The following is a 27,570-nucleotide window of genomic DNA, read 5'->3' on the forward strand; positions in this document are numbered from 1 at the left end:
GCCTCGTCCACTAGAGAGCAGTGGTTCCAGTTCCTGAAGATGGTATAGTGCAGGTGATTCGATAAGGTCTCACCTACATACTACAGTATTGCACCATTCAGTGCCTGTTCCTTAAGATGTCAGAGTATTATAGTATTAGTAGTCATAGTATTTTGAGCATCATTCAGTCTCAAGAATTTAAGAAAATAAAAGAATTTAAGAAAGAAAGAAAAAAAATGATATACAGGGTATGAAATGTCTTCCAATATAGACAAAATCAAATATAAACTAGGTAGTATTTGTCTTTTACTATGCATATATTATTTTCTAACATGAATAATAATTGTATTTGTTGAATGTTGATTCATAAATCAAGTACCCAACAACTGATGTTTTATGTCAATTTATTTTATCAATCCTTATTGTAATAAACCAAATTAATTGTTCAGATGTTGAAAAGTGTTGGACAGTGATTTTGGTAACATTAAGTTTGAGACAAATAATAATTATTGTGTTTCACTTCATTGAAAATAAATACATTATTATAATCAATACATTAACATGATTAATTAATAATATTATTATAATCAATATAGCACATTATTTAAATCAATACATTCCAAAGTAGCACCCTGAGATTAAATATATTTTTAGAAAGTGCCCATGTGCAGGTCTATATCACCATGTCAAAGATGATGGGGCACACTTTTTAGTTCCCAAAATACTATTAATATTCACATCTATAACTGGATTACAAGTCAATTAAACAATTATAAACACACAAAATACTGAATGAGATGCAGTGACAGTTAAAAGTATGAATAATTGCCATGGAAATGGATGCCTTAAAACACAAGGAGTGTAAGAATCGTCTGTATGAGATGATGGTGAGGGGTTAAACTGATTACTATAACACAACATAATTTAAAAATCATTTTGAAATAAATTTAATGAAGTGTACACAAATGAATTAATGTTTTGCATGGATGATTATATTCCTTTCATTCTATGCGCTCATGGTGATGTATTGAGGCTCCATGTTGCCAAAGTAAGATTTCTCCCATTCGCTCATGAGGTCAAAGTGCAGTGGGCGGTCACAGAAGGTGCAGGAAACAGTCGCAGGGCCGCTCACTAGAAGCCCCACCTCCTGCCACACCTCCACCAGTTTCTCTGCCAATCAGAGGTGAACATAAGTCAAAATGGGAAATAAACAACACTTTACCAGTGCTTTCTCTATGACGCTTTAATAAGGATGCAAGAAGGGCCATTAGTAGGCCCATTCGATTTCCTGAATCAAAATGGTTATTAACGCACAACAAAGACATTACTTCTGAAACAGTTGGAGGGACACATTCTATGGAGGAACCTGTTATGGTGGCAGGGTTGCTTCGTCACTCACCCACAAAGTATTCCATCATGGCGGGGTTGTGGTGAGGGGAGGGAGCCAGGCGCAGCAGCTCCTCCCCGTGAGGCACCGTGGGGTAGTTGATGGCCTGCACGTAGATGTTGTGTCTCTCCAGCAGGATGTCACACACCTTGGAGTTGAGCTCTGCGTTCCCCACCTGAGATATAAGGCACAGATGGAAGCAGTGAGCAATGACTGTCAATATCTACTACAATACCAAAGTACAATGCTACAGCAAGCTAAGCTAACCCTAACCCAAGAAGTTATGTCTTTTGAACAGACGGTTAGAGCATGTATGATTATACAATTGCAGTGTTGGACCATGCTTTACCCGAATAGGGATGATATGACTGGGACAGTTGATCACAGGCAGTCCCTTGTCCATGAGCAGATGCCTCATGTGTTTGACATTCCTCTGGTGACCCCTGCGCAGCGCCTGGCCCTCGGGGCTCCTCAGGACCCTCACAGACGCCAGGGCCCCCGATAGCACCATGGGGGGCAGAGAGGTGGTGAATATGAAGCCTGCGGCGAAGGAGCGCACCGTATCCACTAGGGCGGCGCTACTGGCGATGTAGCCTCCCACACAGCCAAAGGCTTTACCTGCAAGTAGCGAGAAAAGCCGTTAGCCTGTAGACTGCTTGAGAAGTGTAATGAGTCTTGATTGATTTACAGTATCTCTCTTTCGAGATATTTTTTTAAAATTATAATTATTAATTTCTCCGTTGATACTACCTATTATTGATTATCAGAACACTTCTGATGTTTATTTTTGGTCCATTAATGTTGTATGTAATTCTCTATGCAGTTTTGTTTTGACGTGTCCATATTGAACTCACCATTGTTTCATGTATGAATCATTAAATTGGTTGCAGCCTAAATCGAGGAGGAAACCATTGGGTTCAGTTCATCTTCAAATGGGTTTATTTAATTGTCCTTCCTATTTGAAACAGTTTTTGTTTCCATGTAGAGCTTCACTCAGATACATGTACTACTGTCCCTTTTTCTTTGTCCCAAAATTTTTCTAAGAAGTCGGTTGCAGGTTACTCCAATATGAAGCTCCTTCCGATTGGAATAATCTTACACATTCTCTTAGATCTATTACCTGTTTCCACTGCTTCAGATCATCTTTATTTCCTCGTCTTAAAACAACCTGTTCATGCTTTTTATTTGTGAATTGCTCTTTATGCGGATGTACTGTATTTGATTTATTATACCTTGAACGATCATAGAGGTCTGGGGTGTGGATGGGAGAGTGAGTTAGCTGTTTGTAGTGTATTTGTAGTGTATGTTATGTAATGCTGTTTTGTCTGTATGTCTTAGTTTTGTAAATAGGACCGCCTAGAAAATTAGATGCTACATCTCAAGGGGCTATCCTTGAAAAACAACAACTCAGAATAACCCCATCAGTGAGGTTTGACTTTCACACTGTCAGGATGAACCATTATTTGATGATCTCTGCTTCTGTGGAGAGTTTTATCTCGTGGCATACACAGCGCATTCATCATTTACAACAACTCCTTATCTATCTAGCCAGACTGGGAGTGTAGAGAATCTTCACAGCTGATAATTCTCCCTCTTTCTCTGATAAGAACTGAGCCTCTTTTCCTGTCCTTGGTTGACCAGCGTCAGCCTTGTTAAAGGTTAATGCTGGGTTGTTCGCAATGTCCATGTGTCAGTTGGTGTATGAGTACAGGTAGTAATTTATTACAAATTAGGACCGTGGCCAAGAGGGATCTGTTGGCGCAGCCTAACCTATTTCTGTTTGAGAGGGTTTGTCTGTCCTGACCCCTGATGGAAAGACATTGGTAGCCATAAGTAAACCTGGAGTTTAAGTCCAATTGTGTGATCATCATGTATGAGAATTCACTATAATTTCATTATTATCGTTAGCACATAATCCTATAACCTTACTTTGTAGAATGCCAATGTGGCTAATGGATCGGAATTGGTAAAAAAACAAACAAACTCTATGTAGTGATCCCAACCACCAGTCAGGACGAGATGGACTGTCAAGTGCACCAAGGGCTAGCACATTAGGCCCAAGAGACGTGACGTCAACACCCTGCCCTCCTGGAAGGGGGTTCAAGAAACAGCTCGCAAGAAGGGAAAGACACTTCTTTCAACAGAGGAATGGAGTAAGTCACACTTCTTCTTTCCATCGAGGAATGGAGGAAGTCAGACTTTTCGTTCCACCAACAGAGGCGTGGAAGAAGTCAGAGGCTTTTCTTTTGTAACCTGTATTTTTCATGTAACTGGATTGTCTGTATAACTTGTGTATAACACCAAATTTTATATAAAGCTTTTTACCCTTGCATCAGATATTTTCTCCTCGCCTTTATTGGTTTGGTGAGTATTGATATATCTTGCTTCAGTCATTGAATTGATGATTGAGATTTAGCTTAAAGGGTCTAACCTGGGCCTTTCCTCCGGAGAGGGAGGTTGAAGAGGAATGCGTGTGTGTGAGTTTACACTGAGGAGTTGACCTTTGAGCTGTGAGCACGAACAGAGGTCTAAATCAAGTTGTTAGAGAGAGCGCATTGGAGCACACACACATTTGGGAGAGAGAATTGGGAGATGCATTTTAAGAGAAGCTGTGACTGATTGACTCATGTAATGGTAGTTTAAGCAAGAACATATTAGATTCATAAGCCACGGATAACAATAAAACCTGGTGGTGAGGTTCTATAAGCCGTGGTAGGGACTTCACATAATAAGCCATCACCTTGAGGTCAATAGGTCAGTAGCCTACTCTTCAACACTCTACATTCTGCCATGAACTGCTAGTCTGACTTAAATCTGACTCACAGAATGTAGGTTTTTGAGAGAAGCCAATCAGATTCAATGCTCTGACACTATTTTACTAGGGCACCGTTGGAAAAAAAAAAGGTCACCCAAGACGATTGTGATTGGTTGAAAGAAATTCTGTGTTTTCGCCCCTATCTCAGAATGATAATGGGTCATTCCTTTCTCCAGAACAAAGTGTGGAGATAGGTCTGGCTATGCGAGACTAGTGAACTGCTCACATATGACCTACCAAGGGTCCCAGAGACTATGTCAATCTTGTGCATGACGTTGTCCCTCTCTCCTACCCCGGCCCCCTGGGCTCCGTACAGGCCCACGGCGTGCACCTCATCTACGAATGTCAGGGCCCCGTAACGGTGGGCCACATCACACAGCTCCTCCAGGGGACATATTCCACCTGAGAGACACAGGAAAAAGTTGTACTATTAATAGTTTCACGCACCATTATTGAATTTTTATAATAGTTCAGTAACAGTGAATATCATTTACACTGAAGCATGAGTCACATGTTAGCACTTCTCAACACCAGGAAAAATGTTGTATGTATTTCAGAGCTTAAAGAAATTAGTAGAGGGGAGAGAGAGGAGATCATCATTATCATTTAAAAGTGGAAAACATATTCTGCACTGGGATTACGAAACTGCTACACAAATTAATACCTACATGCATACTTTACTTGAACTAAAATGTAATTGAACACAAACACCCAACAACATTTCGTCGTCACATTTACCGTCCATAGAGTGCACGGTCTCGAAGGCCACGATTTTCGGCGTCTTAGGGTCGGAGCGACGCAGCAGTTCCTCCAGGTGTCTGCTGTCGTTATGGCGGAAGATGTAGCGCTTGGCGCCGCTGTTTCTGATGCCCTGAATCATCGAAGCGTGGTTCCCCATGTCAGAATAGATCTCGCATCCTGCACGACAGAGCCAAAATGCCACAGGAGATGAACTCACAGCGTCAACACACACTCTTCTCCACAGCTCTACATGCACAGACCCTCTCAAGTCTTTTTACTATACTGTATTCCCATAAGAGGAGCACTTTTATAAACAGATCAGTGCAACATCTTGTGTCCTACATTGGTCTCCACTCTTGAAGACGTGTCAGAAATGGCTTTTTGCACTTTGTAATGACTCTATGCCTGGCGCTTCTGTTTGTTCTACTTTATCGATGTCTGACGTTCTTTTTATTGTTTGATAATCTGTATGCTGTTTTTAGTATGTTTACTGGATTTTATTCTCTAAAAGCACCTTGTACCTATCTTAAGAAAGGCGCTATACAAATAAAGTTATTATTATTATTAAAGGTGTCAGAAACCAAACACTAGAGGGGGGAAACATCTAAGTGTACTTCTCGTTGGGCCTTATTTCCGTGCAGGGGCTAAGTGCTAAAGGCTAAGTTTTGTCCGTTGCAAACTCAATATTTCTCGCCTTTGCTGAGTTTGGTGTGCAATGAAGACGCACCAATTCTCAAATGTCTTCATTTCGCAACAAACTAGGCGGAGGCAAGGAATATTGAGTTTGCGACAGACCGTTAGCCCTTAGCACTTAGACCCGGCACAAAAAATAGGGCACATTGTGAAATAGGCCACATCTATGACCTTAGCCCCTATGAAATGGTAGCAGGTCATGGCCTATGTTCCCAGGACTGTACCTGGCAGCATTTTGGCCAAGGTGAAGAGAGTGGAGTCGTTGGCCACGAAACAGGAAGAGAAGACCAGCGCTCCGTCCTTCTGGTGAAGCCCAGCCAGCTCCTTCTCCAGCATCACATGGAAGTTACTGGTGCCTGAGATGTTCCTGGTGCCCCCTGCACCCGCGCCGTGCCTGTCCAGGGCATCCCTGAGGGCACACAGGGTCAGAGGTAAAGAAACATCACAGATACTGTATATTCTAAAGACCTCTATCCAGGTCTCCGCACATAACTCTGCATGACCCAACTTTGCATGGGAATTAAGAAGTACTTTGAGTTAAGTGCTTCTTAACGCGTTCGGGAAACCCCGGCCATTTTTAATTCAACGCTGGGTCACGGTCTCTCTCACCTGATGCCCTGCAGGACGCGTGGGTGGCGACTCATGCCCAGATAGTCGTTGCTGCACCAGACCGACACCACTGAGCCTTCCCTCCCGGCGATGGAGTAGTCCTCGGCGAAGGGGAAGACGTCAGCGTTCCTGTTCACCGTCTTGAAGATGCGGTAGGTGTGGTCTTGCTTCTTGTCAAAGATCTTCTGGTCAAAAAAGCCATCGTAGTCAAAACTGTTGGCCACTGGAGGGTAGGGGAGGACGGGGGGGGGGGTGAAAGGTACAGAGTTACCTCGATATTTTGGAATTGCTTGCTATTTGAAAATGCTGCAGTAGTACTGGCATGTTTAGTGATTGTGAAAGTATCCCCAATGTCAATCATCACATGTATGGTAGGCCCCCTATATGATATCTCTAGTCGCCAGTTAGGTCTACCACTGTGTGTTGAAAGTAACAAACTGATGTTTGAAGTGACAAAATCCAAAGGAGTTGCCCTTGCACACTGGCTACATACAGCTGTATTAGACGCACCCATGTTGTCTTTGAGGAGGTGGGACACGGTGCTGGCTTGGACCTTCGGTAAGATGGAGTCGCTGAGGCCCTTTCGATGGGAACTCATCACACCTGAGGCAAAGAGACAGACTGAGTCTAGCCCTGTGTTTTACATTTAGAGGGAGCTGGCTAGTCCATTGTTCAGTCTATCCTTTGTTGTGTTTTCTCTTGTGTTGCGCTGTTAGAAATGTTTTGAGTCTTCGGGATGTCTGACATGAATTTGTTGTCATGCAGGCCTACAGTATGATAAGCTACTGTGAGACTGTTATGTTGGTGGGGGTATTTCTGCAGTGTTTTTCTCTAGTCATTACATTGTGCAGTCTCTGTACCTGTGTTTGAGTCAACATCCTCTTGGACCTCTGGGCTGGCTCTCACCATGCCAATCTGGGAGGACACAAAGGGACATGCCTTTGCCACAGAGACAGCCACCTGAGTAGCTGATTGGGCAAAATGTCGTCTGGAGTCCACCATGCCAGGCAGGTAATCGGGTAATTGGGTAGAGGAAATCCGTGTCTTGGTATCCAGGGAAGGCAAGGCACAGACCGTGATCTGGCGAGCGATGATGGGGCATCGATCAGCCAATGAGAGTAGGGCGGCCCCAGTTCTCCGTAAAAAAGGCTTGGTGGCCGTTTTCAGGAAGGGGCAGTGATGCAAGAAGGCAGCCATGGCGCTCTCAAGTGTTGTACTCTGAATAAACACATAAAAGAGGATCCCTTTATTATCCCGATTGACTGTAATTGAACAATATCTAGAATTACATTTGCCCTCTTGTATAGCAAGTAGCCTAAATTGAACTGGCATCTGTAAATATTTTGTTTTTCTCGAAACATACACTGCTGGTGTGATAGCCTACTTCGGTGATGATAGGTGCGCCCTTCGTGTGGGCGCGACTGAGTGCTTATCTTGCCTCTGCAGGCGCGCTGTCCGCGCTCTGCGAGGTGCTGAAGCAAGATTCCGACAGAGACGTCATTCCTCTGGGTTTGTGGCCGATAGATGAGTAGAACTCTATGAAATACTCGACTTCAATAAACTGCGCTAACTTGCCTATAACGTGGATGCCAATTTATTGTTTGAAAGGAGAGGCAACCTGAACCATCATATTTCTCCCGGCATCTCCCGTTTATTCAATTTCCAAATGGGCCAATTAGTTGTGCATAAAGTTGGAGAAACCTATAAAACAACAAACGTTTTCAGAGACAGTAGCCCTATAAGTTATTATATTGTTGAAAACTAAATGTCCCAAATATAGCCAAGTTGTAAACAGACTAGGCTACTAATATTGGTCTTTACCCGATGCCTGCCCTGTGGTCAACAGATAAGGCAATTCTTACGATCTGGCTTCTTTTGTGGTTTGAGGTTATCTTCAAGTATGTCCAAGATCCGTCTAAAAAGTCCATAGTTTTTACAGTGCGGGCCTACTGTAATAGATAATAAATTAAACAGTCCCTTTTGAGGGGCGTTGTCCATTTTGTCAGCTTGATGTAAATGACATTCTTTTCAAATTATATATTATAGACTATTAAAACTTTGTGATATTTAGTAGCCTCGCCTATCATTCAAGCTATCTAACTAAATATTAGCAAGCACACATTTTCTTCAGACAATATTTAAATTTTCTAAGCTTAATATAATCCAAAAAGAGAAAATAAAATAAACCATCGAGGACCTCACCTGTTGACCTGCACTGAGGACGAACTTCAAAACAACAAGGCAGAGTGTCATCCACCGCCAAGTGAACTCAGTGACAGTGTTAACTGCATTATGCAATCTTCTAGGAAAAGTTGCTCTTCGTTCACACCCCTGTAGGCGTATCAGCGAGTGCGTTGCCAAATTATAGAAAGGGGCCAGCCATTGGCTGATTAAAACCTAGTTGCATAAATAGTATGATATAGGCCTAGGCTACTATTATTAGTATTGATTAGCTTCTCCTTCTTCTTCTTCTTCTTCTTCTTCACCATTCCTCCTCTTGATTATCATGCCATCCTCTCTTCTTTTCTGTTTCATCTTCAAATTCAGTGGCACAATTAATTGAATAGCATTTACCTGTCATAGTAAAATGCATGCCATGATATGTGCCAGTGTGCCCACCAGCAGATGGTGCATTCCACAGAATTTTATGAATAGCCTCTGGGTCGTGACAGTGGGGAGGCGGAGTCCCTACTGTCGAATCACATTGTTCTGATGTACACCGGGTATCCTGGAGCAGACAGCACAGCAGTATCGTGCAGCATCGTTGGACAGCCATAGGAAAAGCAGACCACGGTCAATATCACACAGGACCAAGGACAGTCATTCAGTTGCCCACAGATTGCTTTAAAAATATTCTTTAAAAATGCTTGCGTGTACAGAAATTATAACAATGTGTCTGCAATCTGCTAAGCGTGACCACATCAGACAACAGCAGGAGCTCCAGCAGAAGAACCAAAATAAAGGAATAACGATTTTCCAAGATGTGAGTAGCCTGTACATCGTCAATATTCCACATTGAGTTAATGCAAATCTTTCTGTTTCTGTTGGGCGTATTTACATTATAGCATTATTGCATGCCATTTCATTATGCATTGTGAATCTACATTTCGAAGCGTTTGTGCCCCAGGTGTGCACATATTCCCTACTATACCCTGCAGGAGACTCGTTTTTAGGCTATTGTGAGTTATGGGGTTCAATTAACGTCACCCCAGTCCAGTATCGCCTACTGTTATGTAACCAAGGTGCTTAAAACACATGCGAGAAATACTCAGTAACAAGCTTTGTCAGGACAATCTATCCACACACAACCTATAGATGTATGGATCAATGTTTTAAAATAACATGTAATTAAACTTATCATGCACTGTACAATTTGATTTGATAAAAATGTAATTATGGCCTGAAGTCCCTTTATAACAAGCTTCAGTAGCCTACATGCACCATTCAATTCTCTTACCAGTTCTCATCAGCACAAGCTGGTTTTCACTGCCACATACTGTCCCGCAGGGTCATGACATTGGTTGTTGAATAAAGAAGACACAGAGTTCCTTTTAATCATTTTTATGTAGATATATTTGTCACAGTTGTATATGAAATAATGCTGCATATAGGCTACTGTAAGTGCCGCATACTCCCAACAAGAGGTACAGTAACCTACAATAAGTATTTTCCTTGAATAATTTACAGGGTATTGTATCCCATAACTCTTCAAGTCCTTGTGTTCCACATAAAAGCATTTCATCCACAGCTCTCTGTAGAGTTCTCCTAGGACAGTGTTGAGAGTAGGCTCATTAAGTATTTATGAGTTCTCTCTTTAATGAATTAGGTGAAATGAATTTTACATATACATATGTACAGTAGAGCTGCCTGTGTCTGTTTTATTACATACTGTAGTAATAAGAACATTCAGGAAACACAAATATACTGTCAATGGATGCTGTACTATCTGCTACCCTCAAAAAGCACAATTCACTCATTTCAGACTTCCTTCCAGTTAGATTAGAAATTAGATTAGAAATATCATTTTCCACATTTCATTTCGGCAGGGGATGCTACACAATGATTCCAAAAGGAGCCACATTTCATAGAACCAATTACAATAATGCTTGCACATAAACAGTCGGCATGATACACTGTAGGTGCAATCTGTTCTCCTCACATAATACTACTGTCAAAATGTTCTTTTTCATTTCAACAAAGCAATGGAGCCAAATCCCTCACAGTGTTGTTAGCAGAATAACAGCAGTTAAGTTGAACGACACAGGGGGTCATTGCTCAATCATAGCTAATTGAAACCAGACGCCTGGTTGCTGTGCCTCTTTTCTTTCTAATTTAGTTCATTCCCTGATTGAACGAGGAAAGGGGGTGCACCTGTTCATCTCATTTGCATAAGATGCAGTGATTTGCGCCTCATTTACTGTGTGCAGCCATCTTCTCCACGGACCTGAACAGCTTTTTTCCCTCTCTCCTGTTTGTGTGCTGATTGGGTTGGTTCAGTGGACCAGCAGCATTAAAAGAGCTCCAGTGTTCTGATGTTCCTCTGTTCCAAGACATATTATTCTGGGTTGTCTTTTTTTGCTGATAGTTTTCCCTCAGAAGCTGCTAGGGAAAAAGTGTGTGTGTGTATGTGTGTATGTGTGTATGTGTGTGTGTGTGTGTGTGTGTGTGTGTGGGGGGAGGGGGGGTCCTGCTCCTGCTGGACTAATTAGCCGGGAGTGGAACCAGCATGACTGGCTCACAGTCCTCTGGCCCACTGGGTCGCAGAGACCGACTTGATATAAATCACCTCTCTGCCATACAGAGCCCCCAAGATACCTTTCAAGCTTCATCTTCACCATTCTAATCTTCATCATCCTCTTACATTCATAACCGCTTGAGATAAATGTGATCGTCTCAATGGGTGAACAAGCACATCTTCTCTTCAGGGGTTAACATTCAAGACTCACCCATCATGGCTTCTGTAGGGTTCTGAGAACCGTCCTCGATATGGTTCCAGCTGTTCTGCTGCTCAGCCATAACGAGCACCTGGAATAGCACAGACCATTATTATCATTGCCCATAAAGAGCTCTAGCTGCTCCTCAACAATCCTAGCGCTCTTCGATATTTATAGGCAGTTATTCACTATGGGATACTCCCTACTCACTAGATGTTGCTTTGAAAGCAGGCCAGCGGTGCATGTCAGGGCTTCTCACCCCAGTGTGGTTGATAGGTTATGGATCTGAGCTCAAGGCTCCATTGTGGTGACACTGTCACAGGGACTCAGCCAACCGTAGAGGGACTGAGGGACCTTGAGAAGATTCAGTACAGATTGGATGCAGTTGGGATGTTTTAAAAGAGACAGGGTGGAATGGTACGAGGGGCCATTCTCACAGCTCTTTACAGTCACAGGTACAGTACAGCTTGTTGTGTGAAAGATCTCAGCGATAACGCCAGTAACGACATGCCACTGTTATGTCACAGCCAAGTGAGAATTTCAACGGGTGTCCTGTTTTTTCATGTTTTAAATGTCACATTTTGTCTTGTCGTCATCAGTTTCCCCTCCCGCTTAATGCAAAGATAAAAAATATAATACAGCCAATCGCTAGCTTCACCCCTGGGCTGTTTCCAGACAAACATAATGTCACCCTTTCATTTCCTGAGACGGCGTCTTCGTCCAGTATTGAAACGCTTGCGGAAATTGCAACCTTTCTAAATATTCTCTTGCGCACAAATAGGAAGGAGAATGTCAAAACATTCATTACACAGTTGTTTATTGTACATGTTCTCTTGCTCATAAATAGATGATATTGCATCATGGTATTGTGGCCTAGGCTGCCTGCCAGGCATGCACCACTGGTCTGTCCCCATCCTACCGTTTGTGTCCAGGCACAGTCTAATTTTATGGTCTCCAGGCTCACACTCTTATCCCCCACACCCCAACATGCAGTCACCCTCATATTCATTGACATTATTTGTCTAGCTTGTTTCACAATAATCACTCAAGACTCTGAATTCAAACGTTGATTATGTAAATGTTTTGCCCCCACCCTCTTCTTCCTCAGATATTTCGCCGTGCAGACAAAAATGGTGAGTATGAATATTATTATTATTATGAATTATTATTATTTTATGAAGTTATGAAAGTAGACACAATATGACTGTGATGGCCTCATTCTGAGAACGACTACCTAGATTCACATCTTAGGCCTTGGGGAATGTACCAGTAAACAGATCTTGGTACCAAAGCAGCTGAGCATCTTCTATCAGTTTCATTGTGCTCTTTTGCAACCCTGTGTGTGTAACCTTAACAGAGCTGGCAAAGGTCCAAGCCTCTAGGGCAATAAAGATGTATTTCCTAAGATTTTGATTGACAGGACCAGCTTCATGAATGGAGTGTATCCTCTTCAGTCAGTGTTACCCACCATGCAATTCTCAGCTCCGTAACCCATTTTTGTGTTGACATTTCAAGACCAATGGAGACAGAATTGAATGGGGATCATTGACCAAGATCATCATTCAGGCTCAATTGTTATTCCTCATTTGTTACATGGCTAAGATGAGAGAGAAGTCATCATAAACTAGTAGTACAGTAGCATACTTATTTTACTTACAGTAGCATACTCTAGCATAAAACTCGCTCCCCTTCTCATTAATATGCTTAATTTGTGTTTCAAACAGAACTGAGCTTCTGGGTAAACACGTTTAAGCATTAAGCTTTAGTAAATTACAATGACAAATAGGCGTTTGAGTTTCCTGTATTTCATGTGTTATTCAGGCCTAGCATCTGAGTGTAATGCAATGTGAAACTTTAAAAGGACAGAGAATATGATCCCCAGGCAGCTTCCTCTAAAGCACAGTGTGTTTTATAAGAGCTGTTAATGATGCAGAAGACCAGATCCCTTGTCGCTCGTTGTTGCTCAACATGGATGATGAGTTCAGCTGTATTGTCGGATGTGTAGGAGATTCACGGAGCCTGAGAGAGTGTGTACTTACAGATTTGGCCCGTCTCTAAGAATGACCGTCTGGACTTCATAGAGAAACAGACAGACAGAAGGGCGAATCTTCTTTGTCACAGCAAGAGGGATCAATTGATCTGTGACTTACAGGCCCACCAGGGTTTTGTTGAACATTGTTAATGTTGAATGCATTTCAATACTTCAAGCTTATTAGGGTTTGAGGATGGTGGAGGTAGGACCCAAAAGCAGACGGTAGGCAGCACAGGTTCAAAAATAAAGTTTTAATTTCAAAACTCAAAAAGAAAACCGAGGAACACTGGGCGCAACATACACTAACATAGACGATGAACCGACAGAGTCCAAAGGAAACAGGAGGGCATATATACTAAAAATCAAGGAACAAAACCTAGTGACAACGTGATCAAAGTGTACAAAAGTCTCTGGGGGTAGTGCAGGGGCAGTCACTGGCCATGCTGTTCTCATATCCATTGTTTTCTTGAAACCATGGTCGATGATGAACCTTATTAATTATTGAATCTTCTACTTTGGCCCTGAGTCAGTTTTTGGCTGCCTTTACAACTTCAGAACGCCCTCAAGATAAATGTGTTTCTTGAGAGATAGTGTTGTTGTGGGTATTGCATTGATTAAGGTCATGATTAAAACGACGCAGGGCAAGTTTTATCCAGTCTGAAGCGACAGAATTGGGAGCAAATCAGCCATTTTGAGCTCTCCTGAAGACACAGTAAGGCATCACTATGAAACACTCTCCCTTATTATCCTGCAGTGACATATTGACATATATTGACAAAGCATTTGGATCAATGAAGTGAAATAAACATTTGTTTTTTGACAGATGTTTTCTGCCTCATATATCAGCTTGTTATTGCCAAAAGTAGGGAATCTTTGACATGTGGCGATGGCATGCTTCCATCTTCTCTTGGTGATTGGGACGGAACTAGAACAGTAGACATTGTGGTGAAAGACACCGTGAATTCAACCTGTGAGAGAGAAGTAGGAATCGTTAGCTAGTTTGTTCCAGTAGTGCCACAGTTGAGGAACATTGACTGTTTGCGTAATGTCCAGTCCTTAAATTATGAGAAACTGGACGACCTTCACATGCACATCACAAATATTTAGCTATTTATACTGTATATAGTGTGTGTGTGTGTATATAATGGTGTGAGTGTGTAGGTGTTAGTGTACTTTTGCATATATTTCTATTTTATTATTGGAGCCCCGTTAGGTGTGAGTTTTAATTTCGTTGTACCAGCAATGTTACAATGACAATAAAGGAAATCTTGAATCTTGAATCTCTTGAATGCTGTTCGCACACGAACGGAACGTCAGGAAGTGTAACGTCCTCTTGCTGACAGAAACGTGGCAAGATCCCTCCAAAACAGATCACGCCATTAATCCATCAGAAACTCTTTTGGTAAACCATTCCGACAGGACTATGGAAGCCAAGAGAACAAGAGCCGGCAGGGTCTGTGTGCTGGTGAACCAGGAACATGCAAATGTCAATATACCTCACCCCTCTGGGATTATTTAGTGTAGCTATAGTATTTACATAACAGACCCATGCCCCCCTCCCAGTTTATTTATTTGTTTATTTATTTATTCATATCCATATATAGCATGTACATAATCCATCTGGACCGGCATCTATCTTATCTTACCCTTATCTTTATACTGTATAGAAATGGTAACTTGTAAAAACATTGTAATTTGTAAATTGAGTATTGGCGTTTATCTGTATTGAGCATAATCTTGGAGTCGATAGCAACGTTTCACTGTGACTCTACACGTACGTTACAAGTGACAAATAAAGAAATCTTGAATCTATATTCAAGTTTGTCTATTAATTAGATTCACCACACTGCACAAAGCCTGAAACGTTAATGGACTGATATAGTAGTGTTTACCATAGGCCTATCTATCAGATGTCTGTTGGCTGTTGGGCTACTATCTCTCTCTCAGCTCTGTCACTGAGGGACTCAGGGCTCGGGCTGCCAATCTGGCCTGGGATAGATCTCATTTAACTACAGCTGTAGCGCTAACTCCCTGCTGCCTGTTCCCTTGGGCCCCCAGCAGCAACTCTGCACACAGCCCCATGCTCCACTTATCAGGCATACTGTGCTTAACTTTATCTGCCTGGGAGAGGAAGTGTTTGTGACTTCATTCATTCTCATGGATGGAGGATCGGCTATGAGTGAGTGAAGTTAGTTTGTACTAGAAATTGTGCTCAGAAAGCACAGACCTCCGCCCCTGAATGCATTTCGTGGCTCTGTGCACGGCAAAATTGAATGGGTTCTAAATTGGCCCAGGCTACCCCCCTCCGCCGAGTTTCATGAAAATCAGTCTGGTAGTTTTAGTGTAAACCTGGTCAAAAAAACGAATGGAGGTGAATGGCCGGCCATATTTGGGCGGCTTGAGGACCTGCCCTGTGCCTCGAATACACTCCAACATTTAGTGGGTTCTAAGTTGGACCATGCTACACCCCTCCACTGAATTTCATGAAAATCGGTCCAGTAGTTTTTACGTAATCCTGCTAACAGACAAACACACAAACACACGCCACCGAAAACATTGCCTCTCGTCCTCGGGCAGAGGTAATAAAAATAAATGTGCCATTAGTTCTCCTTTTTTTTTATTACATTGCATGTGCAATTGGATAGATATCTCAGAATAGAAGATAAGACTACTGTGGAAATGGTGGTCAGAAAGCACAGACCTCCCTGCTGCCTGTCCCCTCGGGGCCCCCAGCACAGGCTCTGCACACAGGCATACGCACCAAGCTTATCTGCCTCAGATGGAGGAGCGACTATGAGTGGACGGACCAGCCATGGTTGGGTGACTCATAGACAAAATGTTAGGGAGGGACGATTTGGGAAGAATCAGAATGAATCAGAATGTTCAGAAAGAACACTCAGAAAGATTTCTGCGAAACTCGTGGCTGACGCGGAAAAAACTGGAACACACGCCAGGAAAGCTCATAGAAATGTAATTCAGTAGCTTTGTCCATCAGTCTAATAGATGTTTCCTCCAGGAGTATATGAGAAATATGAAATATATCAAATTCTAGAGAAATGGTTAAATAATGTGTTACACTTTAACTAAACCCATTCCATTTTAGTGTACTAACTGCTGTAGATTTTATCTTAATCTTAACTGATTTAAGATTTTATCTTAACTGTAGATTTTTAAATCTTAATGCTACTTAGTCAATAAAACTAGACTATAACTAAAACAATTCAGATTACTAAAATATGACTAAAACTAAATAGCATTTTAGTCAAAAGACTGACTGAAATTAAATCAAAATTTGCTGCCAAAATTAACACTGCCGTCCTGTGCTGTCACTGGGGTGGAGGTAATAAGATAAGATGATAAAATGAACTTTTGGGTGATTGGTGTGTTACAGCAGCGAGAAGGTACAGAATAGTATATAAATGGATTTGCATTGGGCGAGGCAGGAAGCAGATACACCTGTCATTCATTTTGAGTGTAAATTGGAGACAGAGAGAGTGAGTTATTTCGTTCCATTTAGGCCTACTTCAGGCGCCATAAACTAATCTAATAAAAGAATAGAGTTGTTAACTCTCATTAACAGTCCTCTCGGTTTAGGGTGACATTTTCACGTGTCTCGTTCTCCGTGTCCCTTCCAGACGACGGGAAGCTATCCCTGGATGAGTTCCAGTCGTACTTTGCAGATGGAGTTCTCACCGAGGAGCAGATGCAGGAGCTGTACTACTCCATTGACAGGCAGCAGACTGAGTAAGTATTGATGAGCCTGTGGGACTCACGCATCCTCAGCCACCATCTGCACCCCCCCACAGGGCGACAGCGTTAACACTTCCAAGAGGAGGTGCCAATATTTCATCAATGGTGCTAGAATCTAGGACAGTTAGCAACAGTTACCAGGGCAGTTAACAACATGTTTATCCCCCAAAGGGGTGAAGGATGGGATATGTGTGAAATTATGTCATCTACATGTATATATTGCACGAGGGAGTCAAGGGAGAGTTCTGCTGCATGTTTTTGCTGACAACGTAAATTTCACATTGCAGGCTAAATTTGAACGTTTTTCCTATCGACTACCATTTGGATAGCCCACAGATCAGAAGAAGACATGCGCTCACCTCAGAGCGAAGCCCTTGCATTTCAATTTCTGCTCAACGATTTTGTTTCCTGTTGTTTCTCCGTCTCTGCCTGCACTCACACACACAGTTACGCCCTCACGGCCTCCGACCCTGGCTGATGGATTTCTCTATAGTGGCCTGATACTCAATCAACACTTCCCTGTAACATCTCCAGAGAACACACATCTCTAACGCCTCCATCACAGAAATGGCAGATCTTTATAGGGCTCTGATAAAATAAAATAAAAAAAACCATTTCTGTCCCTAACCTAATCCTCCTGATTTCATTAATGTGCTTTTCTCCTCTCGCCCTTCGTCGATCTCCCTGCCTCTCAGGAACCTAGACACGGACAAACTCTCAGGTGATTCTTTCTCCCTCCCTGTTATGTTCTGGTTGACTGTGTTGTCAAAATTGCCCTTGAATCTTTTATTCGGACTGGCTTTTTTCTTGGCTCAGACATCGTAGAGGGCCTTTCATTTTTGACAGAGAGTGTGAAGTGAGGGGTTTGTTTGGGCTGTTGTGTGGCAATACATACCCAATGTAGCCTACTCTAAACTTATTCTGATCTTCACAGAAGTGAAGTATGAGGGATTTGCAATTGTGTGTTATTTGACACAAATGTGGTAACCCAATTTTTCATTCACGTTTACAAAAACCCTGTAGGAAGCACTCTGAAAAGAGAAACACTCTCAGAATCGCAAAGTCGAGTATTGCACACTCAGCATGTCCTGTAGCAAATGCTGAATATACTCAAAAGTACTTTTGTACATGTCTCCTTTTCAGAATACTTCTCTCCACATCTGGGAGAATACCTGAATGTGCTCTCTGCCCTGGAGAAGCTCAATGTCGCCATCTTGAAGGCCATGGACAAAACTAAAGAGGTTTTTAGCAAACCATTGTTTTCACCTTCCTACACTCATTTTCTGTTTGCCAGCACCATCTGAAATATGGAATGACTTAGCACCACCAGGTAACCACATTTTTACATAGCTTCTATAACATCCAGTGACAAAATATCATCCACAGCAGGACTTGAACTTGAACCCCTGACCTTTGGCATGGGAGTCTTACACTTTATCCACTACACCACCAAGAATCTGGAAAGTGTAGAACATCATAGTAGTTTTATTTTGATGTTCTGGGACCACTGCCTCTTGTGGTGGCAACATAGAACTGCAGGTCAACAACAGGACAGAGGAAGGGAGGGAAGGAGGGAGGGAGGGAGGGAAAGAGGGAGGGAGTTACAACCGGACAAATGCTATCTATGGTGCGCTTGCTTACAGCCACGCACAAAAAGGCTAGGTTGCTGCGAGTGGTTGCTACGCAAAGCATAGTAGACTACCACTTGATCTTATCAATTAGCCTCGTCTAATACTTGTAATGTAACTACATACTAAGTATGTAGTTACATTACATTACATTACAGTCATTTGGCCTACCATGTAGGCAACGTCTCTGTAACTATTTGTATAGTCATGTCTATCCTATGAAGTATTTAGGCCATTTATTGCTCTGTAAATGTTCTTAGCCAATAGACAAACATTTTCCAGGAGCTTTCTTGATCGTCTCGTTGAGAGAGGTCAGGGAAGAATTTTTACAGCTCACCTTTCTGGCCCCCGGATGAAACTGTTTTTTTTGCTTTGCTCTGGAATATGTACTGTAGAGGTGGGCCATATGCCCACCCCCCATTGCTCTCTATAAAGCGCATTGTATTGGCTCTGTGTATGAAATGCGCTATACAAATAAAGTTTGATTTGATTTGATTTAGCTGATGCTTTTATCCAAAGCGACTTACAGTAATTGCATTTAACGCAGTAAAAGCCAATGTACTACTACTTGCCAGAACTCACAAGTGCATCTCCTTTCTAAAACAAGTGACTCAGAGCATAATCTAGTGCTGAAGGTGAAGTGCAAGAATAGCAAACTAACAATACAACAGGTGTTTAAGAGGGACGATCGTGGTAGTACTTCTTGAAGAGATGAGTTTTGAGCTGTCCTGATGTCAATGGCCAGTTCATTCCACCACTGCGAGGCCAGGACAGAAAAGAGCCGTGATCATGTTGATCGACACCAGGGGCCATTCGCCCCGAGGTAGCAGAGCGTAGTGGTCGGGAGGGGGTGTAGGTTTTGACCGTGGCCTGGAGGTAGGAGGTAGCTGTTTCTTTCATTGCCCTGTAGGCTAGTACCAGAGTTGTAAACTGGATGCGAGCTGCTACCGGGAGCCAATGTAGAGAATGGAGAAGGGAAGTTGTGTGGGAGAACTCCTGGAGAGCAGCAGCTTTCTGGACAGGTTCCAGGGGTTTAATGGCTGACGTTAGGGCCCCAGGAAGGAGGAAGTTGCAGTAGTCCAGAAAGTCCAGGCGAGAGATGACCAGGGCCTTGATGAGCAACTGAGCCGTTTCGTCAGTGAGGAAAGTACGAATCCTCCTGATGTTGTAAAACAGGAATGTGCAAGAGCGTGTGACGGATGTGATACGTGCAGAGAGAGACAGTTGGTCATCCAGGGTCACAACCAGACTCCTAGGAGTCCGAGTCGGCGTCACCACTGTGTCTTCGATGGTGATGTCCAAGTCCCGGTGCGGGCAGCCCTTCCCCGGGAGGAACAGCAGCTCAGTCTTGTCCAGGTTGAGCTTGAGACGGTGTGTCACCATCCACTTCGAGATGTCAGCCAAGCACCCAGCTATGCGTGTCTCCACTTGTGTGACAGAAGGGGGAAATGACAGGACCAGTTGGGTGTCATCGGCATAGCAGTGATAGGAGAAGCCATGCGAGCGAATGACAACCCAGAGATGTAGTCCAACAATGCACGAACATCCACATTATTGCATAAGTGCAGGATAAAAAAGTGGTCCATTAAGAAAAAAAGAATATCCACACACTCTCTATTCTCCCACGGTGCTTTAATAAGATACATTTTGATCTACAATGTTTTCATCAGGTACATCCTTTTCCAACAATTTTTAAAATAGCCACAAAATAGTAATTTCAGCCTTTTTTAAATTTTGACATTTCACATCCTGCAAAGGTCCTTTTCCCCCTCTAGGATTGTGGGTAGGCTTTCAGTCACGGCTGTCAGTTTGAAATCCCCTCTGAATTCTCTGGAAGTCTACCAGCCGTGACGCTGACATGGCAGGATGGAGGGTGGATGTACTTCACCGGCTCCTCTGACACAGGGCTGCGGAGTGAGGGTTTAAGGACCCCTAGACCAAAGGTTCGGTGTCACTCACTGTCTGTTTTTGAGCTAAATTAGATGTCTGCCTTGGGTTACACAGGGTAAGGAAGTTAGAGCGGATAAGGCAGATACTGTCTCTAAAAGGTGACTCAACCCTAAAAACACAACCGCATGTAGCCTATTGTAAGTCACAGTGGACAATTACACTGAACAAGCAGCTTACGTGCTAGACTTTTGCTCTCATCCGCCCTCGATTGCGTGGTTTTATGACGTCAAACAGTGATAAAATCCTTGTGACTAACGGAGCGCTGATGACCAAATCTCCACATGATACATGCGCATGGACGGTAAGGAGACAGGAAGTGCTATCTTATGTCTGTTCAACAAGTCCAGTTTCGTCCAGTTTTGTCGCCTTCAGACAGGACCCAGTGAGGGGATCAGTCTCCTCTCATCTTCTTAATAATCCCCTGTCATTCCACAGCTTGAGGTCACATCTATTAACCTACCTTGATCCCTGATGATGGCGCTGTCTGCTACCTTCACATGCCCAGTGTAGTCTGCCTAATGATCTGCTCCTCATCCCCCGGTTGAGTCAGCTCAGTGGCAGGAGCTGCTTGGCCTTTGTCTAAGCAGGTCACAACCTGCAGTTAATCTAAACGCCATGAGCTATCACCCGTGGTCGAAGACAAAGAGCATGTTACGCCACTACTTTACTTGTTGTCACAGCCTCACTCGTCCCAAAGCCCGACATCACCAGAACACCGAGCTATTTAGAGCATATGAACATTGTGACTTTCAGTCACACAGAGAGGTCGGGTAGATTAAAGGGCTTGTCCCTGACAGGCGCTGCCCATGCCGAGGCAGACTGAAGGCAGGGTAACGAGATCCCTTTAAGAACCGCGTCCACGTCAACATCAAAAGAATGTCCGCTAAGACATGATCAATACTGTAGTAGCTCGATCCTCATCGATCTCCCCGCCCCCCCGGTCAGTGAACGGTTGTTTTCCTGAGGTATATAGAAGGTAGTCAGAGATTCCCTTTGTAATGGGCGTGTGTGGTTTCAGAGTTGACATCAACCATGCAGTCTCTCGACTACCCGCCATTTTAGTGGATGGATGCTGATGATAAGGGCTTAGCTGTCTGTCTGTGTGTGTGTGTGTGTGTGTGTGTGTGTGTGTGCGTGGGCAGAGAGGGATTGTTATCTTATTTGTGTGCAGAGGGATGACGTACCACTCGCCGATGCCAGCATGAGGCCCCCAGCCTTCCGACTGTGTGACGTCAGTCACAGAGCAAAAAAACCCCCCCAGCTGTTTATCATCTTCCTCTCCAACTTTCTCTCGGTCCTTATCACTCTCCCTTCATCTCTTGCTTTCTCTATCTGTCTTTCACTCTTGCTCAAACCACGCTTTCTCTTTTTTTCTTTAAACCTATGTATTTTCTACACTGTATAATACCTATCTCTCCCTCTTTCCCTCTCTATCACTCCTCTCTCTCTCTATCTCTTTTTCTCTCCATCCCACTCTCTTTGTCTCTACCTCTCTCTCCCCTTACATATCTCTCACCTTTTCAGTTCTACTATTAATTCATATACCATCCATTTTATTTAGATCCCAAGAGCAGTTAGTCACCTTAAGGTCTGCACTGGGATCAGCTTCACCTCCCTAAGCCGTAACCTGGACAACTACTAATTCAAAAACAAAACTGCTCCTGGACCTGTCCTCTCTTGACACCGCTTTATATAACTCTAACTCTAATATAAATCTATGCCCTCTCAAGACAACCAAGGAAGGGCAAAAATATGGGCAAACTGCTGATAACTTTTGATCAAATTTGAATAAAAATTCAGCAACCTGAAGCATTTTAAAGATGATATAGTGCAAACTGGAACAAACAGGGACCGAAGATTATATTTTCTCTCCTACGATAGAGAGCTGAGATCAAAAAGAAAAGAAAAACACATCAGCTATTCTCTGTGGTTGATACTCTGTCAGAATGAGAAAGCAATGGGAGGCTATGAGTTGAGCAGAGCTTATTACTCTGTGAATGCACAGTGTGCTGGAAGAGTGCTACATTGCACCTGTTTTGCAAACTCCATTTTTACAGCGCAATGGGACTTGTTAGCAGCCGGTGGAACAGGCAAAACCATTTTCTGACACGATACTCAAGCTCACACAGACAATAGAAGCAATAAAATGGTGCAAGACATAGTTTGTACAGCAACATTTCCATCACATACAGTTTATTATATTCAGTATGCTGAAAACATGGCATCTATGTGGTTGGCACAGAACTATGAACTAGATAAGTGGTATACTAATATTGATCGCCATGATCAAGTTAGAAATTCTATTTCACGTTCTTTGCAAAAGTCAAACATGTGATAATATTTCCCCCCCCCTCCCATTGCTGAACTAGGAGTACCAGAGCTCCTCAGTGCTGGGCCAGTTCGTGACACGTTTCCTGCTGCGGGAGACCTCCACCCAGCTGCAGTCCCTGCAGTCGTCACTAGACTGCGCTATGGAGGCCGTGGACGAGCAGAGCTGCACTGGCAGGTACTGAAGGCCTTGACACCAATGGTCCTGAGACCAGAGCTCTTGCCCCTACGTTCCTATATGCATGTAGATCTAGGATTGGATAGGTTTGGATGATAACAGCGGTAGTGGTGAAGATGGTGATGATGATGAAGGTGATGCTAACGATGATGATGGTGGTGGTGGTGATGATGATGATGATGATGATGATGAGGATGATGATGATGATGGTGATGATGATGATGATGATGATGATGATGATGATGATGATGATGATGATGACGATGATGATGATAAGGAAGATCACTGTGGTGCCATCTGCAGGAAGATGCTGAAGAAGCCAGAAGAGCTGTCCATCCAGAGGACAGCCAAACGTCCCGGGCGTCGCATCCAGAAGAACATGTGTCTGTCTCCTACAGACCCCTACTCTGGCATGCTCACCACAGGTATGGAGAACACCACTTTTATTATGCACCACTACTACTGCAGCCTCAGTGCCTGTCTATCATACGAGGCCTGCTCCTGTGTGAGTCCCAATACGCAACTACACTTCGGCAATAAAAACACTTATTGCCTCGGAACTGCATTGGGAGGCTTTGAAACGGAACATTCCGGTTGGACTCTGTGGTGAATGTGTTGAGCTAACGTTGTGTTTCCTGGGTCAGGGGTCAGCGTAGAGCCGCTAGATAACCACTGGAGCTCCCAGATCAACCGCCTGCAGCAGCTCATAGACAAGCTGGAGTATGAGGTACAATTCAGACATCTAAGGGTTAACATCAAAATAGCCATCCATTTCATGGGCGAGCCGATGCTGTGTGACATAATTTTAACTGGGGGCCATACTTGCGCTAGATTTGCTTCAGCACTTTTTCTGCTCATGACTCACTGAAATATTGATGCCTCCATTTGCAGAGTCCACATCTTGAACCTCTCAAAGAGGACACCTTGGCCAGCACATATAAATCGGTGAGTTCAACTTGTTGGCTGTGGTACCACTAATACAGTAGTGCTATTAAGTGTTAAATTTAGATCAGGAAAGGGATACTGCAGTTTCAATGTTTAGTTTTTGTTTGCCTAAATATCTGTTTTTTAAACAATAAAGCTATATTGAACCAATCAGTAGTCCACAACTGTTATGTTAAAGGGTTAAGGGGACTGCTTTTTCCAGAAGTCTCCAATTTTTGAATAAAGTGTAGTCTGACTTCTTGTACGTTTCCCTTCATCAGAACATTCTGCTGGTCCAGAGACAGATGTTGGTGAAGGAGAAAGACTTGGAGGATTTCCAACAGGCTCTTAAGATCTACACAGACGCCACGGCCAGCCAGAGCAGCAACCTGCAGTAGGTCTCTCCTGCTCTGTGGACATATTGGCCATTTCCTAGGGGACTGCACATTATTTCTTGTAATAACAGAATTGATTATGCTCCAAATTGGTTATCTCTCTCTCTCTTTCTCTCTCTCTCTCTCTCTCTCTCTCTCTCTCTCTCTCACAATCACTCACTCACTCACTCACTCACTCACTCACTCACTCACTCACTCACTCACTCACTCACTCACTCACTCACTCACTCACTCACTCACTCACTCACTCACTCACTCACTCACTCACTCACTCACTCACTCACTCACACTGTCTCTCTATCTCCTTTCCTCCTTCAGTGTGTCCAGCCAGAACCTTCCAGACAGATCCTGTTTCATCATGTACGAGTTCTGGCAGGATCGTTTATCTTGGATGAGGTACTAATGCAACTACAGTACTAATGCTTGTGGTGCTGGTTAATTAGTTAGACCAATGGAGCTCTGAGCAAAGTGGTATTTTCTGACTGACTCACACTGAGGTACTGTACTGCCTAATGGCGCCTTTATCCTGTGGCTTCCTCCCTTAGTTACATCCAGTCCTCCATCAGCAAGACCTTTCAGCGCTGCATCATCGATGTCCTGGAGGACCCAGAGATGGTTTCCACCATGCTCCTCCCAGGTCAGTGGTGTGTGTGTGTGTGTGTGTGTGTGTGTGGGGGGGGGAAGGATTAGTTATTAAACTCCAATTGTTGGAGTAAATTTGTATTAATATTATCTATTATTATTATTATTATTATTATTATTATTATCACAAACCATTAACAGTTAGTTGTTTGAGTGATGAAGTGATTAAACAATGTCTGTTAATTGAACATTGATGTTAAACCCCGGTTCCTTTTTTATAGCGTCTTGGTGGATTATGAACAACAACTGACAGAAGTCATCTTTCCCTTGTTGACAAAACAATACCAAGAAAAGGGAGAGCAGGATGGTATTTGTATTAATTTAACAATTTATAATGCTTTACTTTATTCATGTATGTTTATTATTATGGCATATGCAGGACTATTTTACTAAACAAAATAAGTATAATTTGGAAACTGAAAATTGACTTATGCACGGCTCACGACTGCTTAGTTGAATCAGTCAACAAACAGAGAAATTAGAAATACTGCAATAATTGTTGTACTTGACATGTTTATTATTTTTGATATGTACAGTAAATAGTCATACAAGTAAAAAATATTTGCATGAAATGTAAATGATCAATTCCTAATGCTTGCTTTTTCCCCTCTTACACTACAAAATTGCAGAAAAGGATATCACTTTGTAGCACCATAGCTCCTTTATCATGAACATACCAGTACATACTGTAGATATATATCAGTAATGGTGATGCTTATTCATTGTTCAACAAAGATTTAAAAAAAAACAAAACAACGACAGTTAAGGACATACAGTAGAGAAGCAGATTTGACCCTTGTTCTGTGTTGTGCCATGTTGACCCCTACTGTATTCCATAACATAAAAACATGATATAGGTGGCTCTTAGATGTAGTCAGATAATGGTGACTACTGTACAGTACTAGTAACTTGGACAAAAAAAAAGAAAAAAGTGTAGGCCTATTCGTGTCACTCCTGCACTTGAATTGTAAACACGGTGCCCCTTAGGTGAAATCATAGGTTTTTGGGGGGTGAGAACATTTACAGTCTTGGTATAAGGAGGATTGAGCCTTGTACTGTTATCCTTCTGCTGAAACAAATCCATTAACATCAATAAACATGTAATGGGTTTGTTCCAAACCCAGAATCGTTTCATACGATCCGATGCTACCATTATATTTTATGTACAGAACAAAATTAAAGTTGTGTAAAGGTAATAACTCAAGATTAGATTTCATGGCTTTGTCTTACAGGGTGTGATAAAAGAAACAGTTGCCTAATGTCCTGTATTATGTTGTTATTGAGCATCAGTAGATGTCTGGTGATATGGCAAACTCTGAATCTTGACGTAAAATGAGGATGAATGAATGTGTCCATATTTGCTCTGCAGCTGTTTATCTATTATTGACATACTTTTTCAAAATCACTGTTACAATTGTAATGTGGATGCTATGTTTATTTTTGGCATGAAATAAAGTTATAATATAATATATAATATAACTTGATTATTTTCGTTCTTTTTATTTTTTTTATTTTGATCTATTTACTATAACATGACTAGGTTCAAAATCATTATAACCGTATGGAGCTGTTAACATTTACATTATTTCAAGTGATGCACAGGCTAAGGAAACATTATCTACTTATGATTATTCAACACATTATTCAACACTGATTAGTAAACACTTTCAGTGTGTTTCAGTGTGTTGTGGTTTTGAAAAAAATGCATTGTTTTTTAGTGTAGCAGAATCCTATTATACAGTATATAAACCGTTTTTTGAGAGAAATGATTTAAAGCTCCAGGAAATAGTTATTTCTCAGCAGCTCCTTTGAAATGAATCATATATATATATTCACAATAGGCTTATAAGATCAGAAGCTTCCAAAGGTTGAGAAAAAAGCTAAATTAGCTGACTTCAAGAGCCCCTTTTTGAATATGGGCCAATTAGCTTCTGCTTTGCCAAGCTGCTTGGCCTTCATAAAGTCTGAGGCCAGCTCAAACCAGATTTTACCTTGTCAGTCTGACACATACAAGGTTAGATAGATACCGCATCCAAAGCAACTCTGTAACAGCCTACAGTACCAAGGGTCTCAAAAGGCAGGATTTGCACAGGAATGGGCCAATACTTCAGTATGAAACTGCCTCACCCTCAAATGATAACTTTGAAACTATACTGTCGCTTATGTGATGTCTCTGTCAGTGACATTAATCTAGCTTGTGTTATCTCATTCTGAGAAAGGCGCTAAATGTCAAGTAGCGCTGTAATAAATGCTTCCATTATCCCCCATATGAGGGTGTATTTTCATCACAGTCGGAAATGCTATTATGAGAGGTTTCTGTTGGTTAATTGCCTTGTGAACAGTCCATTTTCTCAAAGGTCTGACAGACTGATTAAGGGAGAGGCGGACACATCAATCAATATGCAGTGGGATAATTATGACATTTATGCCATTTGGCTTTCATTCACACATATGCTTCAACTCTAAGAATAGGCTGCCTGATGCATCTACAGCTCCTGGCAGTATTATTTCAAATGAAATCTTTTTGAAAAGGAGTCAATATCACAAGACACATACTGTCAACAGTGAGGGATGACAGTTGCAGA

General features: G+C 42.4%; 2 protein-coding genes across 3 annotated transcripts; one reads left to right on the forward strand and one right to left on the reverse strand.

Annotated features, from left to right (window-relative positions):
- Positions 1–431: 431 nt before the first annotated feature.
- LOC311330039 (5-aminolevulinate synthase, erythroid-specific, mitochondrial-like) lies at positions 432–8,476 on the reverse strand. Of its 2 annotated transcripts, XM_084461992.1 has the most exons (10): positions 8,427–8,476; positions 7,085–7,442; positions 6,735–6,827; positions 6,225–6,447; positions 5,840–6,024; positions 4,920–5,099; positions 4,419–4,583; positions 1,716–1,984; positions 1,379–1,541; positions 432–1,149 (listed from the first exon to the last, which is right to left on the reverse strand). In XM_084461992.1, exons 2-10 carry the CDS (start codon positions 7,419–7,421, stop codon positions 986–988), a joined length of 1,779 nt encoding a protein of 592 aa, XP_084318118.1. In that variant the 5' UTR covers positions 7,422–7,442; positions 8,427–8,476; the 3' UTR covers positions 432–985. The 2 variants fall into 2 exon arrangements, with proteins under 2 accessions (XP_084318118.1, XP_084318119.1); XM_084461993.1 differs by lacking the exon at positions 6,735–6,827.
- Positions 8,477–9,087: 611 nt separating this feature from the next.
- LOC311307482 (N-terminal EF-hand calcium-binding protein 1-like) lies at positions 9,088–25,235 on the forward strand (the record flags this gene model as incomplete). The annotated part of the gene is made up of 13 exons (XM_084436286.1): positions 9,088–9,207; positions 12,267–12,291; positions 16,826–16,934; positions 17,636–17,661; positions 18,084–18,181; positions 22,888–23,024; positions 23,328–23,449; positions 23,669–23,751; positions 23,916–23,969; positions 24,230–24,342; positions 24,662–24,739; positions 24,889–24,980; positions 25,207–25,235. The coding sequence occupies 13 exons, from the start codon at positions 9,088–9,090 to the stop codon at positions 25,233–25,235; spliced, it is 1,086 nt and encodes a 361-aa protein (XP_084292412.1).
- Between the last annotated feature and the right edge of the window lie 2,335 nt (positions 25,236–27,570).

Source organism: Borostomias antarcticus, assembly GCF_949987555.1.
Source record: "Borostomias antarcticus genome assembly, chromosome: 3".
Lineage (NCBI taxonomy): Eukaryota > Metazoa > Chordata > Actinopteri > Stomiiformes > Stomiidae > Borostomias > Borostomias antarcticus.

Excerpts from the sequence above, each read along its gene's own strand:
- LOC311330039 (XM_084461992.1), bottom strand. The coding sequence starts at position 7,421 with ATGGCTGCCTTCTTGCATCACTGCCCCTTCCTGAAAACGGCCACCAAG. Across the intron at positions 6,448-6,734 it reads CCTCCTCAAAGACAACATGG|TGGCCAACAGTTTTGACTAC; the intron begins GTGCGTCTAATA and ends CCTACCCTCCAG. Across the intron at positions 6,025-6,224 it reads CGCGTCCTGCAGGGCATCAG|GGATGCCCTGGACAGGCACG; the intron begins GTGAGAGAGACC and ends GTGTGCCCTCAG.